Here is an 18,859-nt window from a genome sequence, read left to right on the forward strand (position 1 = left end):
CTGCTTGTCACTGTTGAAAATTACAATTTTAATCCATATTCCTCTCTCTCATGTTCAAAATACGTTGATGCCTTTGAAACACGTAATTTAAACATGACAAACAATTAGAAATATTTGGAGAGAGAGACGTTTTAGGGATCGGACACGCACAAACACGTCAAGGCTCCATCTTATGATGAAAATAATCTGATATAAAACCGGAAAAAACTTTTTTGTGTTGTAACACGCTCGGTGGACGCACACTTCACCCTGCGCAGCAGCGCAGTCAGCACCGGTTTGGATGGAGCTGTGACAGACGGCTGGTGCTTCTGTAACAATATGACCTGCCTATAACTTCATGTGTTGATCCAACCATGCTCCTCTACAGCTGAGGCTGTGAAGAGCCTCCTCCTCCCGTCGCTGCTGTAGCTCTGTAGTTTTTTTTTTTTTTTTTCATGTTTCATATCGAACTATTCTGGCTTTACTTCTTAAACGGTTCTTTAATCAAACAAGGATAGGCCTACTTAATTCACTAAATCTGTTTCTTCCCTCCACGCCTTTGACCTGTCCCAGTCACACCACTACTAACAGAAGAGAATTAAATATTTGTTCTGGACTCCACTTTGCCCAAAATGACTTCGATCCGTGATCTCTTTTTTTCTCTCTCTCCCTCTTTCCTCGTTTGCGTCATGGCCGCAGGTGAGCAGGATGCACCTACCTCCTAATATGGTGGTCAGGATCTCCTTATATGGCTATTCATGTATGGAGATCTATGCTAATTGCTGATCACCGGGGGCGTGTTGTTAGTTTACGATGGGTTGGCATTCATGAAATTACACACGTGTTTACGATCAAATCTGAGTTTCCCGCACCGTTCATGAATCCGGAGTAGAGTTTTAGTAGAGTGAGCTTTTATGTGCAAATCTACACACAGATTTACTCACGTTTCATGAATGAGACCCAGTGAGTTTAGTGAGAAACACGGAGTGTGACAGCCCATATTGCAACGCTCACTGGACACTCACACTGTCCCCACAGCCTGGAAAAATATAATCCCTGTTCCAAAGCAATCCTGCCCCAAGGAGTGCAATGACTTTCGCCCAGTAGCGCTGACCTCTGTGTTGATGAAATTATTGGAAAAAATCATCACACTCTCACTCTCCAGATCTGAACGAGACAAACTCAACCCCTATCAGTCCGCCTACAAAAGTGAACATGCACTGAAGATGTGCACTGTGGCCGCACTCACACACCTTGTGTCAAAACACCTGGACTCATCCAAAGACAGACCATATGGCACAGTTTTGTTTATTGACTTCTGCTTTCAACACCATCAAACCGGACTAAAATGCATCATATAGAGATGAATTTATATCTCATTCACTGGTACCATTGCTTCCTCATCAACTCATCACCATCTACACAAATGACTGTGCTACTCATGTGCCTGACCATTATCTGATCAAGTACTCTAATGATACAGCACTACTGATGATGGAGGAGCAGCAGCCAGAACTCTACTCTGACAGTGTGAAGCAGATGGTGCACTGGTACGAACAGAACGCCCTCATCCTGAACCCAATCAAAACATAAGAGATCATCTTTGGAAACAGTAACTCCGCTCTAACCCCAATAACTATTCACAATAAACCCATCAAACAGTCTCAATCACTCAAATACCTGGGAGTTTACGTGGACAGTGCTCTATCCTGGTAAGATGATGTCAACTAAATCTGTAATAAGGTACAACAAAGGATCCACTTCCTGAGGAGACTCAGATCATTTGGAGTTAGTAGGGAAATCCTACATCTGTTCTCCTGCTCCACAATTCAATCTGTCCTGCTGTATGTCTGCCCGGTCTGGTTCTGTGGTCTTACTGTTCAGATAACGGGCAGGATACAGAGACTCTGCTCTAAGATGGTGGGTGACTCTGTGGAGAGTGGAATTCCACCACAGTTGGACTGAGCACTCCCTGGGGCTGGCCAGGAAAATCACACTGTGCTACATGACGAGTTTCACGATGCAGAAAAAACAAGTATACGTTTTCCTTGTTCCTCACTCCACTGCCAAACTATCACACTATTAAACAACTTGCGATGATGTTTGAAACACTCAAAGATTTTGGCTTCAGTGTAAACTGTGTTGGGACGAGTCAGACTGAGACACAGGACGCCAGTTGAGTGGGCGGAGCTTCACTGTGGCCGAGTGATCAGATCAGATGTGTTCAGGTGTGAACGGGTCTGTAGAAAATGTTCCAGCTCCTCCTCCTCTATAGGCGCGTTTCCACTGCAGGAGCTCCTGGTAAAGGGAGGGGGTAGGAATCTTTATAGGAACCGTCCTCTCACTCAGCCTCCTTGGTGGCTGTGTCTCCACTGCAGACAGGACCCACCGGGCTCTTATGGTGATGTGCGACAGTTTAGATCATTGTGCGGTCGTTGTGCAGCATTTTTTTTCTGCTGTTGTTGTTTTTTTCCAAGTAGTATTTCTAATATATTTTTTTTTTTTAATTTTGAAGCAGTGGCGTAGCCAGAAAAAAGACATTGGGTGTGCACCCGCAAAGACTGGGTGTGCCAAATTTATTTTCAACAAACTGAGCATTACAACATCCACAACTTATTGTGGAGCTGTAGCATAAGAAACGTGGGAGATTATCTATGAGAAAGTTAAAATGTGGTTGGTAGAACAAGAAGAGAAGAGATAAAGTGAAGAGAAGATGGGGAGATATAGGCCTATGCGGCAAAGAACAAAAGAAGATTTTAGTTTATAATAAAACCTCAGCAAACGAGGGAGAGCTGCTCTGATCAGTGTTGAGCAGCATCTGAGCAGGTAACTGGGAGACCTACTGTCATTCATTGAGCTGGAGCTATGGCACAGAGCTCAGGTGGGACACTCAGGCCACACTCGGATCTAAACATGCTGACCAGAGGGATCACAGACGGAGTGAAGGCGGCGGTGACGTCTCTCAGCCCCGGTCCCAGAGCTGAGCAGCCAGGTACTGGAGAGGGAGGAGAGGAGAGGAGCGCACTGGACGAGAGAGGTGCGGCATGCGTAACGGCGCTTAAATGACTTTGATCACATGATCAACAAAGCTATTTAACCATCTGAACACAACTACTGGGCTCATCATTCATCACATATGATTATGTTACAGCTTGGCCTGATGGTTTTATATCGCAAAGCAGCAGAGGACAACGATATCGCTGCTTACCTGTGCGCACTGCGCAGCTCTCAATTTAAAGAGCAAGATGGCGTGGCTTGGCCTTGAACTCGTTAATTATTCCATTCCAGTCCAGTTTCTCCGCGAGCCGGTGCAGGTGTCGCAATGCATCACCTGACGGCAATTTTTACAAATTTATTAACTGATCGATAACATGTTAGTAGCTATAGACTATGACAAAAACAAAAAATGCATCAAATTTTTGGGTGTACCAGCTTCTTCTGTGGGTGGCAAGTGGTTTTTAATTGCCATTTCGATCGTCACTCAATGCCACGATCTTCATTTAGTTATTTATTTTTTACTAGGTTTTTTTTACTAGACTACTCTCATCTTTTACTGACGTATTCTCTCTTTTTTTCTGGCCGTCTCGCATTTTTTGTAATGTTGGGTTTTAAAAATGCCGCTTATTTTGGGGCTTTCTCTTAGCGTCACATCCTGCTTTGAATCTGACCAATCAGCACAGCCACAGAGTAAATCTCAAGCCCCATCGAGACTTTTTCCGTCCGGCTCCGTAAAGCTTCCTGTAAAAAGCCCTGTGGGGGAGGTTCCTGCAGTGGAGACACCCCCTAAAATTACCCCAAAGTACCTGCAGTGGAAACGCGCTTTATCAGACAGTGTGTGTGGCTGCAGCAGTCTCTCCATACCTGAGCGAGTCCAGTCTCCAGAGAGCAGACAGCAGCTTTACTCCTGAGGCTCCTGGATGATTGTAGCTCAGGTCCAGCTCTCTCAGATGGGAGGGGTTGGAGCTCAGAGCTGAGGCCAGAGAAGCACAGCCTTCCTCTGTGACCAGACATCCTGACAGACTGAACACACACACACAGAGGACACACAGGAACCTTCTGTCAACACCTGGTGGTGTGTTCAAGTGTCACCAGATAAACAGCTGGATGGATCCTCACCTGAGAGTCTCCAGTCTACAGTGTGGACTCTCCAGTCCACCAGACAGCAGCTTCACTCCTGAGTCCTGCAGGTTGTTGTTACTCAGATCCAGGTGTCTCAGACTAGAGGACTGGGAGCTGAGAACTGAGGACAGAGCTTCACAGCTTCTCTCTGAGAGTTTACAGCCACTCAATCTGAAGAGATGATCATGAGGAATTAAAGAAGAAAGGAATTTATTCTCTCTCCTATAGAAAATATGGAAGTGACTTTATATAACGATGAATAAATCCAACTATCTCTACACTTACAGAGCTTTGTCAGAGGCTTTGACCACTGGCAGCAGCCTCAGAAGAGCCTCCTCTGAAGCAGAGTATTTCTTCAGGTCAAACACGTCCAGATCTTCTTCTGATGACAGTAAGATGAAGACCAGAGCCGACCATTGAGCAGGAGACAGTTCATCTGTGGAGAGACGTCCTGATCTCATGGTCTGTTGGATCTCCTCCACTAGAGAACAATCATTTAGTTCATTCAGACAGTGGAACAGGTTGATGCTTTTCTCTGCAGAGGGAGTCTCTTCAATCTTCTTCTTGATGTACTGGACTGTTTCCAGGTTTGTCTGTGATTCATTTTCTGTCTGTGTCATCAGACCTCGTAGGAGAGTCTGATTGGTCTTCAGTGAAAGACCCAGGAGGAAGCGGAGGAACAAGTCCAGGTGTCCATTTGGACTCTGTAAGGCCTTGTCCACAGCACTCTGGTAGAAAGGTGTCAGTTCAGGTTTGTATCTAAAGACTTTGGTCCACATGGTGGACACCAGTAGAGCCATCCAAGATGGTCTTTGTTCTATTAAGTTTAGGTTGAGTCCAGAGTTGATGAAGGTCAGATGAACATGAAGAGCAGCCAGAAACTCCTGAACACTCAGATGGACGAAGCAGAACACCTTGTCCTGGTACAGGCCTCTCTCCTCTTTAAAGATCTGTGTGAACACTCCTGAGTACACTGAGGCTGCTGTGATATCGATGCCACACTCTGTCAGGTCTGATTCATAGAAGATCAGGTTTCCTTTCTGCAGCTGCTCAAAAGCCAGTTTTCCCAGAGACTCAATCATCTTCCTGCTCTCTGGACTCCAGTGTGGATCTGTCTCAGCTCCTCCATCATACTTGATCTCCTTCACTTTGGACTGAACCACGAGGAAGTGGATGTACATCTCAGTCAGGGTGTTGGGCAGCTCTCCTCCCTCTCTGGTCTTCAACAGCTCCTCCAAAACTGTAGCAGTGATCCCGCAGAAGACTGGGATGTGGCACATGATGTGGAGGCTTCGTGATGTCTTGATGTGGGAGATCATCTTTCTGGCCTGCTCCTCATCTGTGAACCTCTTCCTGAAGTACTCCTCCTTCTGTGGGCCAGTGAACCCTCTGACCTCTGTCACCATGTCAACACACTGAGGAGGAATCTGACTGGCTGCTGCAGGTCGTGTGGTTATCCAGAGGCGAGCAGTGGGAAGCAGTTTCCCCCTGATGAGGTTGGTCAGCAGCACGTTGACTGAGGTGGACTCTGTCACATCAGTCAGGATCTCAGTGTTGTGGAAGTCCAGAAGAAGTCGACACTCGTCCAGACCGTCAAAGATGAAGACGACCTGGAACTGATCAAACCTGCAGATTCCTGCTTCTTTGGTTTCAGAGAAGAAGTGATGAACAAGTTCCACCAAGCTGAACTTTTTCTCTGACAAAACATTTAGCTCTCTGAAGGTGAAGGGAAATGTGAAGTGTATGTCCTGGTTGGTTTTGTCTTCAGCCCAGTCCAGAGAGAAATTCTGTGTTAAGACTGTTTTCCCAATGCCAGCCACTCCCTTTGTCATCACTGTTCTGATTGGTCCGTCTCTTCCAGGTGGGGCTTTAAAGATATCTTCTTGTCTGATGGTTGTTTCTGGTCTGTTTGGTTTCCTGGATGCTGTTTCAAGCTGTCTGACCTCATGTTCATCATTGACCTCTCCAGCCCCTCCTTCTGTGATGTAAAGCTCTGTGTAGATCTGGTTCAGAAGGGTTGGGTTTCCTGCTTTAGAGATTCCCTCAAACGCACACTGGAACTTCTTCTTCAAATTAGATTTGAGTTTACGTCCACAAAGTGCAGCAACATGTCCTGAATCAACACAAAAGAAATATGTTTCATGAAAAAAATATTAAAGCTGCTTCGCAGCAGTGGTTGAGGCCAGGAAATTTTGCACAAATTTAGGCAATTCTGAGTAACAAGAGACAAAATAGGCAGCAAAAGAACATCAGCATTACAATGTCTATTCTGCCCTGGGCTTGAACTTACAACCTCTAACACGAAGAACCAGCTCCTAACTCATTGAGATAATTGGTTGGCAGTGAAACTTGGTGTGTTGCTTCAAAATGGACATTAGCTAGGCAGCAGCTGTCAAGGCAAATTTCAAAAATTTTCAATATGTTACAAATTCTGTTATCAAGATAAAAATCTGATAATACATAAATTATAGCTTGACAGCAGCATTCTTACATTAACTGCAATTTTCCAAAATTCATTGGCCATGACTCTAAAATATTGTCATTTTATTTCAGGAAGATTGAAAATTTAGCAAGAATTGGATGGTATATTTTTACAGTACTGTTTACAATCAAACGTTTTCATGCACTGTAGGCTCAATGTTTCAAATATCGAAACACCAGGTGGTAACTTCGTGTAGGTCTGAAGATACTCTTTAGCAAATTTGGTGACAATTGAGCAAAAATTTTGGGACAAGAAAGGTTTAAAGCAGAAGTAAGCGATCCGGTCGTTTTGGCTAATGCTGCGTTCCAGGCAGGCTTTTGAAACCGTAAGTTACAGCTTCAAGTCACGACTTTCGACTTTGTAGCATTCCAGGCAACCCGTAACTCATGTTTTTCCGACCTGTTGCCTGTGAAAGTGCACTATAACGGCCACTCGTGTTTTTCCGACCCGTGAACTCGCATCAGATCGAACTGGTACGACTTCACGGGTCGGAAAAACACGAGTTACGGGTTGAACGCACCATAACTTCTTGTCAGCCGATGGAGTTAGCAGCCCCCGCCCTTGTCATGGATCTATTGGTCCTCGTCCCTACGTCACCACATTCACGCACATCCCTTGGCTGCACACACAGCCCTTCATGCCGTTCTCTCTCCTCATTGGATAAAACTTGTAGGATACAAGAAAAGTTTTCTCCTCGGCTTACAGCAGAGCAGAGTGACTGACAGACCCGTGTTTCAGACCAAACACTCTATGTAAATGATTGCTGTCGGAAGATATAACTATTTAAGACTTATATTAACACAAAAATTCCGCTTACTTCTGCTTTAATGAGTTTTACAGTTTTTGAAAAAAACAGAGGGATGGACTTCATAATTTGTACTGAGTTTAAGTGTACAAAAGTTTCAACAGTATTGGGGCTACATTTCGGTTAAAGTTGCAAAACTGTGGCACGTACGGTTAGTTTGGTAGGAATTTTAAAATTTAAACGCTTATATTGACATATGCTTGGAGTTGAGCAAATCTGGCATGGGACTGGAGCTTTGTGCAAAGCTTGGTGATTTTTCATCTGAATCTGAGTCTGTCTAGAGAAATCCTCTTACTGATCTGCAGATGCTCAGCCAGCTCCTCCTGCTTCATCCTCCCCTTAGGATGTCCCCTAAATATAGGGTCCAGGTGTGTTTGATGTTGCTGGGCAGACTGACCACTGGGAACCTCTGGGCTCTCCTGGTCCACTCTGTGGAGGAATCAGTGTCAAGTGAATCAGTACAGAGAGATAACACAAGATGGACTTTATATGTCCCTGAGGACGTTCACAACAGACACTTGGATTTCAGTCCTGGTCCAACAACACATCATACAATAACCTGAGTCTGACTGTCAGTTACAGCTTATGTCTACCGTAAACACCAAATAAAGGCCCGGGCGTTTATTTGCTTAAATCGCTCAAATCAACAGGCGTTTATTAGGGACCTGCGTTTATTAATAGTGTTCAACCTGGACCTCCTTCTGGGGAAAGAGGCTTCACTCCGTGGCGGCAGGCGGCGGTGGAATGATACAGATGTTACTGGTTCAAAATTGCGGGGTTTGTCCTGCACTGCAGGATCGTGTGAACGCGTGTCTTTTCACCACAACTGTTTTCCTCTAGGTGGCAGCACCGTACTAAATACTGCTCAGACGTTTTGGGGACAATGCTGACACGTCACACAATGTAGCCGCGATTAGGAGTGGCGCTGTTCATGATACAGAATACAAGAGGATGAAAGGAGAACTAGCTGCAGACAGTAAATAATATAGTAGCCTAGTTTTTCAATGACAAAATGTAACGACGGCAGCTACAGTAGACTATAGCCCACGTCTCACTCTCTTTTTTCGGTCATCTGTCTCGTCATCTCATTTTTAATTATGAAGGATCATCTGCGCAAGGCAAAGATGATAGCATCAACAAAACACGGCGTAACACACGCGGCTGTATGGGACAGGCTTTTATTTAATTCAGAACAAACCGCTTAGCAAAAATGGAAAATATAGTCTATAATAATTAATTGATCTGTTGTTTGGCCACTGTTTGAAAATAACCCGAATTATGAGCAAATAATCTGATCCAGAGCAGCAGTCATGATCAGACTTCTTCTAAATAAACCTAAACATTCAATAACTGGGTCAGGTCGGACCATGGGATTCTTTTTTCTCTTCTTCTTCACAGGAGAAAATGAGGTGCGCTGCGCTCACGGACGCGTTGATGTTTTGTGATTTATCTGCTGCCTTGACTCTGCCCTTGACGTTATGTAAACAAACATTTTTATCATGTGATCAACAACTCACATGTCTATTCTCGATGATCGCGCTGTTTTATAACTTTAAACGTATGTTGTTATTTGTCTCAAACGTCCCACCTATGCGGGTCGTTTGAGACACAGAGGAGGGGCGGTTTAAACAGAAACTACTGACATTAGGCTACTCCCGTTATGAAGCTTATCTGTGAAACGTGCGCTGCTCAGAGACTGGGCAGAACGGTCCCACTTGCTTTCTCCCCGGCTACGTTGGTGGAGATCTCCCACACAGTAAAAGATTTAGGCAACACATTCTTCCAGCTGGCTGTTTTTCTTCCAGTTACAGAAAGTAGCCTATGTGCAAAGTACCTTATGAGACACATTAACATCTCTACTCATATAACGCCCATCGAAACAGCTGATTTACATGTCGGCCGTTAACACATGGCGATTGGCCATTCACGCGGCTTTGTTCTTGGTTTCGGCCAATCAGCTTATAAGCACATGGCTAATTATCAGCTTTCAACCAATCGCACTGTTTTACTGTGTGTGTGAAAGTTATTTTCTTTAGTTCATTTTCGTTTCTTTTGGATTTTTTTTACAACGATGTATCAATATAATATTGTTTTCGTTTCATTTCGTTATAAAAATCAATCCCTTTTCTTTGAAACAATGAGATTGAGCAGCTAAAAACCAGACCAGTTCAACTGTAGCGATTTTCATAACACTATCGCTCCGGATCAGAGGTACTAAGATGCTGATTATTAACTCAATAAACTCAACCATGGCTTGTCTTATTATTAATCTGAACGCACATGTATAAAGGGCAGAGTCAAGGCAGCAGATAAATCACAAAACATCAACGCGTCCGTGAGCGCAGCGCACCTCATTTTCTCCTGTGAAGAAGAAGAGAAAAAAGAATCCCATGGTCCGACCTGACCCAGTTATTGAATGTTTAGGTTTATTTAGAAGAAGTCTGATTATGACTGCTGCTCTGGATCAGATTATTTGCTCATAATTCGGGTTATTTTCAAACAGTGGCCAAACAACAGATCAATTAATTATTATAGACTATATTTTCCATTTTTGCTAAGCGGTTTGTTCTGAATTAAATAAAAGCCTGTCCCATACAGCCGCGTGTGTTACGCCGTGTTTTGTTGATGCTATCATCTTTGCCTTGCGCAGATGATCCTTCATAATTTGTGATACATAATCATCAAGTCATAAAGCAAGACAGGCTTTATCATATTACAATAGTTTCTGTGATTTAGGCAGGGTATACAGTAGTTAGTTCTAGTTTAATAGCCTAGAGTTTAAGCTGTGGATTACTGCACAGATCACTGAGTCATCCGCCTGTCCTCCGTTCTCACAGATGCCACCTGGTGGTTGTTTTGGCACATTGAGGCTTTTCATTAAAACCTCTTGTCTCGCCAAAGAAAAAAAATGCCTGAGTCTTGTGCCGTCTCGCGTGGACCACGCGTGAAGTCCGCAATTTTGAACCAGTAACATCTGTACGTGCGTTTCTCAAGGCATTACTGTAAATACGGCCAGGGCGGACTCGTTCTCTGTCTCGCTGACCTCCACCGTCCTGGCCCGCACAGGTACCAGGAGACTGAGACCCCCCGTCATGTCGGTCCTTCGCCCTCTCTGATCCGCCACAAGTTGCAAAAACCCTGCGGACGTCCAGTCTCTCCACTCCTCTCCCACACTTCAGCACCTGTGTTGGCTCGCACCACCGTCCTTTTTTTTTTTGATTGAATGAAGTAGGCCTATAACTAATAATAATGCAACGTATAGCCTAACTAAATACACGTATGAGTAATCAGAGAACAGTAGGCTGTTTACGCTACTTTTAAAAGGAGTAAAGTCATTTAAAACAAGGAGCGAAGCGAGCCGAGCCGAGCCGACACTAGTGCCCATGAGAGGAGTAGACAGACCGGGCAGGAGCAGCCAGCTCAGAGGCGTCTCGTCGGTCCTCGGCCGACTTTAATGTCTAGAGACACCCACTATATTTGCATAGAATATTTTTTGGCAACCAGAAAAACAATCTTTGACCCGGCGTTTATTTGGGATGGGCGTTTAATATAAAAAATATTTTGCTACACCCGGTGGTTAATTGGGACCGGCGGCAATTTGGGACTCGGCCATTATTTGAAGTTTTACGGTAATCAGCTTATTCACGTCCTCCATTAAAGCTAGGGTTGACGTTGAGAAAGATTGATCATTATCATTAACACCATTTAGGTGGGGGTTATGGCCCAATAGCATTACCCATACTATGTGAAGAGTGGCTGCAGGCCTGCAAAGAATCACAACCATACGGTCCATATGGGAGTTTTTCCTTGCTCAAATTTGCTCTCTCTCTCTCGTACCCTCCTTCCAGTCCCCCCCTCCTCTGAACCCTCCTTCCGCATTTGAAACTACGAGCGGTTTGTAAGGCCATGAGCAATTCAGCTACATGAGTTTCAGGTATGGGGAAGAAAGAGTGCAACAGCAGTAAGCAGCCAATGCTTGCCCCACCGGCAAAGGCCAAAAGAAAAGCGCGTCTGTCACTGCAAAGGCAGAGACGAAGAGGAGATGGGACAAATAGAGCGCTCAAAGCCGAGTAAACATCGGGTCACCGTTTGACCGATGGAGAAAGCTCCACCAAGATATGGGCCTGAAAAGCGATGCTGATACAATCTTTTGTTTTTATTGTGAAAGTTGTGACATAGATAACTTTTATCACGCTAATGCTGGCTTATGACTGTGAAAGCGAGGAGGGCGATACGAGCTCCGAGAGGATGGTTAACACAGAGGGGAGGGGTGTGTGTGTGTGTGTGTGTGGGGGGGGGGGGGGGTCGCTGTTTTCAAATTACGTCGACCATAGCTTTAAAGTCAATGTCAAAGTCTTTTAACCAGCTGGATTTGGGAGAGTCATAAAAAAAGTCTTAAAATAATGGACATTTGTTCAAGAGGATGTGGAAGTGCCATATCAAGAGGTAAGCATGTGTTGAAGTATTGTAGCGCAGTGTTTCAAAGCGTTTTCTATTGATTTAAACTTCCCATAGTGGCCCACTGGGGTCCAATATTATTTTAAAAGCCCCTGAAATGAGCATAATCGGCCCCCTTTAATAAGAAAAGTATTTCTGACTGTTTTAAATTCTGATCGCCTGAGGCTAAATTGACGACAACCGATGGAAGCCTTGCTGGATCCAGGTCCAGGTCCAGGTCCAGCAGCCTGTGGCTTGTGCTGCTGTTCTGGGATTAAACACAACACACACAGAGCTTTGAGTGTGAATAATGATGGAGTGTTATGAGTCATGGACAGTTAGAGATGCTCATCTGACCTTTGACCTCTGGTCTGGCTCTGATGTTCCCCACACAGAGTGGTTTTAGAGGGAGGGGCTCCCTCCTCTCTGTCCTCACACTGATCCATGCTGCTGAGGTCACATCCACATCAGCTCACACACACGTTGTAGCTTCACCTGCAGAGGAAACACACATCATTCATCTGCACAGCAGCTCACATGTCCATCATGTCTCCAGCTGCTCCTCCACTGATTGGCTCTTCTTCTCTGCTTCATATCAGTGTCAGTTGAATGCAGTCACACAGCAGTGAGGAAGAGGAAGCTGCCATCAGCTGCTGTACTTCTACAATCAGTCCACTAGATGGCGTCATGAAGCTGCAGTGAAGTGAAGAGCAGCCCGGCACCATAATCTGTGGACGACTGTTTCCATCCACTGACACACACAAGGACTGAGATCCACTGAGTTGATGTGACACAGTCTCTGTGTGGACAGCTTCCCTGTAGAAAACCACTGGATCAAACAAGCTACAGCTGATTATTACACACACAACAACTGGGCCTCAACTTATTTCACCTCACAGCTCCACTATCACAACATTCAGTCATTTCACTTTAACTGGAAATTCAAAGAGAGAAAAACACTCTCCAGCTGCCACTGACACTTAGAATAGCCGATGCTGCTGCGGGTGCTAATGGGGATCCTAATAAAGAAAAGAAAAACAATCCAATCATCGTCTGCACCATCAAATGTCACAAAATACAGACAAATGATGCGTTCAAGTTCCTCTCAGTCTGAGGCCAAAATTTCTGCCTGAATAATATTGATGTTGAACAATATTGATGATTGTTATCCAATAATCAATAACCCATAGTGTTGGGTTATACAGCATTCATTGGTTCAGATCAGAATGTCAGTTGTCAGTTGTCAGTGTAAAGTAGGAAGTAGGAAAACCCTGATAACAACATTAAATGTTCAGTATCGATCAATGATAGCCAGCAATTAAGCATTAAGTATTGATCAGTAACAGTATTGATCAGTGAAAGACAGTAACAGCTAGTATTGGTCAGACTGTTGCTGTTGAGGCAGGGGCCTGTGGCTCATTTGATGCGGTGTTCACTGTCTTTCTGAAAATCATATAGAGCTTTTAAAACCCTGTGACCCGCCACACTGAGTCCACATCAAGGTCAAGGTTTCTTTATTAGTACCAGATGGTAAATTTGTTGTGCAGATGGGAACTCAGCAAAGACATCAGACATCATCACAGACAAATCACACGATAAAAGAACAAAACAGCAATCCTAAAAATAAACATAGTTATAGACAAGTGCTTTTACATCTCCCTGGATCTAAAGTTCAATATGAGCAAAGTCACCTTGTGGCCTTACTATTCAGCATTACAATTGCTGTGGGTACTAAACTACTTCTTTACCATTTTGTCCTACCCTCGGGGACCACAAAACGGCAGCCAGAATGAAGGAGCTGGAACTCATCATGCAAAAGATGTGAGCAGTCATTTAGAACAGAGCTAGTTTTACGCTGCATCTGTGTGTCTTAAAGGGCTGTCATAGTGAGTTGAGGCTCCCCAATTAGCCTACCAGCCCATTTGATAATTTGGTTTAGGGAATTTTTGTCCTGTAGTGACAGATTACTAAAGCAGGACACCAGGGCAAAAGATAACACAGACTCAATAAAAGCTCGATAAAATAGGGTCAGCATAGTTTTGTCAATATTAGTGGGACAGTTTCCGAAGGTAAAACAAGCGCTGATATCCTTTCTTACACAGTGCTTCACAATTCTTGTTAAAGGTCAGTTTGGCATCAATGACAGTCCCAAGATATTTGTAGGTCTCCACACATTCTACAGATTGACCCTTAATGACTGTGGAATCAGGGTTACAGGACATCAGTCCTTTAGTGTAAATCTAATGATAGACACTCACCACAGACAAAGTCACGGCTGTTCTCCAGCGGCTGTCAGGACGAGCTCAGCACGTTTAGTGGTTCAGACAGCGCGAGAACAGTAGATCATCTCTGCCTCCTCCACAGGCTGACTCAGGCAGTAAAGCTGCCTCCAGTCATCAGGAAGTGCCGCTGCACACAAAGAACCACTCTCTTCACGTTACCGTCACAGGAGAAAATAAACTGCGATGCAACTGTTGGTGTTAAATCTTGAACTCTGATTCACCTGTGGTTGTGATACTGTTATATTACCTGGATTAATTAATCTCCTCTGCTGCACTTTGTTCCATGAAATAAAATCTCAAGTGAATAAAGAACATTTATCACACACACAATATTACAGACCAAAGTAACATGAGGGAAGTAAGACGCAGTAACAAAAAATGACATGTACCCAGGTGAAGTGAACCATACAGTATACTATGGAAATTATAGGCTATATCACTAACATAAAACACTCAATGGATAAGTCTGAACAAATCAGATGATAATTATAATCATATCAAGTTTTAGGTAGTCTAATAGCTATAACAGTGCTGTGAAGTCACTCATTGTACATCAGGGAATTTAATACAAGTAGATACATCAGAAGGAAACCACTTAAGTGAAATAACCAAGTCTGACTGATCTCCCAAGGTTCAGAGTGATGATGACTGAATGTGCTCAAGAGGTCAAAATGAAGAAGAATGTACAAGCAATGGAAACTCCACATACAGACAGCAAGAGATGAACTGAAGACATAAACCACAGAGTCAATAACACTTTGTATTTTGAGCTATATGTCCATGTATGAAAAGTTATTATTATTATTATTATTATTACTGACCTTTAGAATAACCTCAGAGAGGTAAGAGGTACGATAAGAAGACAAGTCCATATGTGAATCAGTGAGCACAGAAATCATCAGTGTTGCCCACAGTAAAGTAATAAACAAGCAATAAACAATTAATGAGTAACAAGAAAGGCACCAGCTTCATCAACTTTACCACCATCAAGGCCAAAGTCCGTCCATGTGTCTGCTGATAAGTTACAGCCAGTGTAATAACTGCGGCTCAGGAACAAAGATAACTTTCACTTTCACTTTTTTTTATTCATCTCACGATCACACGTGGTATGGAGCACAAACAAACATTAGACCAGCGGTACTCAATAGGCGGCCCGCCGAACCTTCCAATCAGACCCGCGACTGAGTTCTACTAGTTTACATATTACTGTATACTGTATTTCTCGGGCTCCGTGCGCCTGTAAGTCAATGCGCTGGGACATGGAAACACGTGTGGAGCGTTTGTGTGTGCCTGTGAGGCCCTGCACTGGGATACAGAAACGCCGACGAACCCACACGAGTGTTTGGGGGGCGGGCTGGACTGCAGGGTTTTCCCTGCCTGTCTGCAAAGGCCGTGGGTGATTATCACCGCAGTCTTGGTTCAACTGTGTGTGCATCATGCATGGGGGGGCCGTTCAGATGAGGCGTCTTTTGCGCGCGCTCAAACCCATTCAATGTAGCCGCGCGTCATGCACGCTCACAACTCAAAAGCCGTAGCCGCGCGCATTTGATGAGATGCATATTGTTTTTTCGTGCACGTCCGCGGCGCACAGCTGCACGACCTGCTTCTCCCCCGCTGTTGTGTCCCGGTGCCCTCGATCTGTGTCTCCTACTGTTTCCCACTGAGCTCTGCCTCGTTTGAAAGGTGAAGGAAGCCCATGTGTGGAAAGACGTCGCCTCCGAGATGTAGGATGTGTGTTATAGAAGAGAAACACACATTTCAGGACCAATGACTTGTATCCTCAGAACAGAGTCAGACATGTCCTGTGATGGTCAGCCTCCTTTCATATTTAAGCTGAAAATCACAGGGCATGATGAGGATACAAGTCAGCAGTGTAAAGCTCCAGCATGATATGTAAATGATGATATGATAATGTCAAGATTTTTCATTTTATATCATCCAAAACACCATGAAGTGTATAAATAAAAATTATGTGCTTACAAGTAAAATAAAAATATTTAAATTATTAGACGAAAAAGGTGAATTTAATTTCAATCTAGGCCTATTTGAATGTGCGGCCCCCAAGTTGTCTGTTAAGAAAAATTCTGGCCCTTCGACAAATGTATTTGAGTACCCCTGCATTAGACAAAACAAGCAATCAATCATAGCAAGGAGGCAGTGGGGCTGTACATACTTTACATCTCTGACAAATGGGACTTACAAAACAAAACAAAACATAAAGTAGCCTATCATTTAAACAAAGGACACACTTCAGAAAGGCACCTAACTTATAAATAACTTCTGTTTTATCCAACTGTAGTAACAAAATTAGTTTAAACATACATGGACGACAAACATGATATTTAGGAAGGTATTTTTCTCTGAAATATGTGATACATGTGTTCTTGAACTCAAACAGAACGTGGAACTCATCGCCAAGCTGGCCGTCATCGCAAAGGTCACATAACCTCCGACTTCTATCAAGTCCTTTATACCTTCCGATAACTTTTGGTATTCTTGTATTGTTTACTCTGAAGTGGCAAATGGCCTGTCTATACTTTTGGTTTAAATACTTTTCTAGTTTGAACTCTTGTTTAAACTCAGTGTAGATGTCACATGATGTCATGCTACCAACTTAGTTCACTTCTCCATGTCTGCTGACCTGATCTTTTAGTCTCTGTTTGACGGTTAGCTTCAGCCAGTCAGAATTAATACACTTTTGAGAGAGGCAAAGATACAACAACCCACAGTCATCCAATATCTGCTTAACCTGCAGAATCCACGGTAGCACAAATACACCTGAATTATAAGGACAAAGTAGACAGTTGTACATTATTTTATTCAATTTACTTTCTTTACCTTCTGTCAGTTTTCCGAAATAACAAATAATCTTTTTTTTTACTTCCTAAATCATGGCGTGTGCCTTCCTAAATCAAGTCCAAACTATTTAATTTCAGTTGAAACAGAGATAAAAACGATGAAACCAGTTTTGGACTGAGACCATGCAGTTTGTTTGTTTTTTTTCACACGGACATAAGAAGACAAGTCCATATGTGAATCAGTGAGCAGAGCAATCATCAGTGTTGCCCACAGTAAAGTAATAAACAAGCAATAAACAATTAATGAGTAACAAGAAAGGCACCAGCTTCATCAGCTTTATATGACCATCAAGGCCAAAGTCCGTTTATGTGTCTGCTGATAAGTTACAGCCAGTGTAATAAGGAACAAAGATAACTCATTTTAGTCATTTTTGTTCCTTTTCATTACAGAAGACGTGAAAACACCCCCCCCATTATTTTTTTTTTTTACCATTTGTTATCTTGAAGCATTGTGTTAAAATTGATAAAATTCATCTTTTTCCTTTCATTTTTGCTCTGATATGCACTTTGAGCTGTAAGGCTTAGACAGGCATGTGCCTTCTTAAATCATGTCCAAACTAATTAATTCAACATAGCTGGACTCAAATGAAGGTGTAGAACCATCTCAAAGATGAACAAAAGAAGTTGATGGCTCCTGAATGACCTACATGAGTGGCACAGCAAATACTTACTGTATGTTCACGTGATATTTCAGTTTTTCTTTTTTAATTAGTTTGCAAACATTTACAAAATTTTGGGTTTGTGCTGTCGTCGTGGGGTGGCGAGTGTAGATTGATGAGGTGAAACAGAGGAAGCTCCTACACACTGTCTTGACTTGCATATATGATGTTAAATGAAAGAACATTGTTTCGTATAACCTGATGAAGGGGCAGCGACCAAAACGTTGTTCTTTCATTAAACATCATAAGTCAAGACAGTGTGCAGGAGCTTCCTTTGTTTCAGTTTGTCAGCCATTCTGGTCCTCTCCGACGCACCTGTCTGCCTCTGTAGGTGTGCATATAGGTTTGAGTGTTTCATGTAGATTGATAAGGAAATAAATAATTTTATTGATTTTAACATAAAGCTGCAAAAAAACAAATGGTGAAAAATCAAAGGAGTTCTGAATACTTTCCTGTACCCACTGTACATACAGTTTCCTGGTCATTCCTGTACCTCATTAACAATGCAACAGAGCACTGTTACATTGGCTAATAGTAGGGCTGTGGTGGCTTAGCCTCGTAAACCAGCCTCTCGCGGAAGTGCATTTCATTTCATTCCGAGGGAGAGTCTGGCCTCATCCCCATTCCCCATTCTAAGCGTTTGGACTGAAACCCTCAGAAGGCCGAGCAAATCAGCGTCGCCCGCTGTGATTGAAACAGCACGTTGGCCAATCAGGGACCGACTGGTGCAAAGCCCCGTCACTACACCAACTTGCTGATTGGCTGAATGGGATTGTCTGTCAACGCTACTACCAAAGATATTAAACCGTCTTTGCTACTACTCCCGCCCTGCTGCCGCCCACCCCAAACGCTTAGAGGGGGGATGAGGCCAGACTCTCCCGAGAAATGAAATGAAATGCATTTCCGCGAGAGGCTGGTTTACGAGGCTAGTGGTGGCTGCACCGTCCCATAGAATCACTGTTGTTTGACCTTGGAGAGAGCTTCACCTCAGCCCTGACTGGTTTTTCCCTTTCCCCATGAAGTCACTGTGCAGCTCTGCATGCTCAAGTGTTTCTGATAAACACAGGAAACAAAGTGGGGAAATGTCACAGATATTGATTGCTGTCTATGATAATCAATCACACTGAAAGTAGGCTGCTTAAACATCACCTGTAGGATTGTCTCTCCCTCACTGTCACACACACCTGTGGACCACAGTGATGAGACAGGCAGAGATGAAACAGAGATAAACCTAGCTG

The 18,859-nt window shown here is 43.6% G+C and overlaps 1 protein-coding gene across 1 annotated transcript; it reads right to left on the reverse strand.

Moving 5' to 3' along the window:
- Nucleotides 1–1,496: 1,496 nt before the first annotated feature.
- Nucleotides 1,497–7,717, reverse strand: LOC146975410 (protein NLRC3-like). Its single transcript, XM_085794615.1, has 5 exons — nucleotides 7,681–7,717; nucleotides 4,384–6,211; nucleotides 4,096–4,269; nucleotides 3,841–3,999; nucleotides 1,497–1,551 (listed from the first exon to the last, which is right to left on the reverse strand). The coding sequence occupies exons 1-5, from the start codon at nucleotides 7,715–7,717 to the stop codon at nucleotides 1,497–1,499; spliced, it is 2,253 nt and encodes a 750-aa protein (XP_085650741.1).
- Between the last annotated feature and the right edge of the window lie 11,142 nt (nucleotides 7,718–18,859).

This window comes from Trachurus japonicus, chromosome 13 (assembly GCF_045865225.1).
Source record: "Trachurus japonicus isolate A0001 chromosome 13, Traja_1.0".
NCBI lineage: Eukaryota > Metazoa > Chordata > Actinopteri > Carangiformes > Carangidae > Trachurus > Trachurus japonicus.

Excerpts from the sequence above, each read along its gene's own strand:
- LOC146975410 (XM_085794615.1), bottom strand. The coding sequence starts at position 7,717 with ATGAAGCAGGAGGAGCTGGCTGAGCATCTGCAGATCA. Across the intron at positions 6,212-7,680 it reads GGCTGAGCATCTGCAGATCA|GACATGTTGCTGCACTTTGT; the intron begins GTAAGAGGATTT and ends GTGTTGATTCAG. Across the intron at positions 4,270-4,383 it reads AAAGCCTCTGACAAAGCTCT|ATTGAGTGGCTGTAAACTCT; the intron begins GTAAGTGTAGAG and ends TCATCTCTTCAG.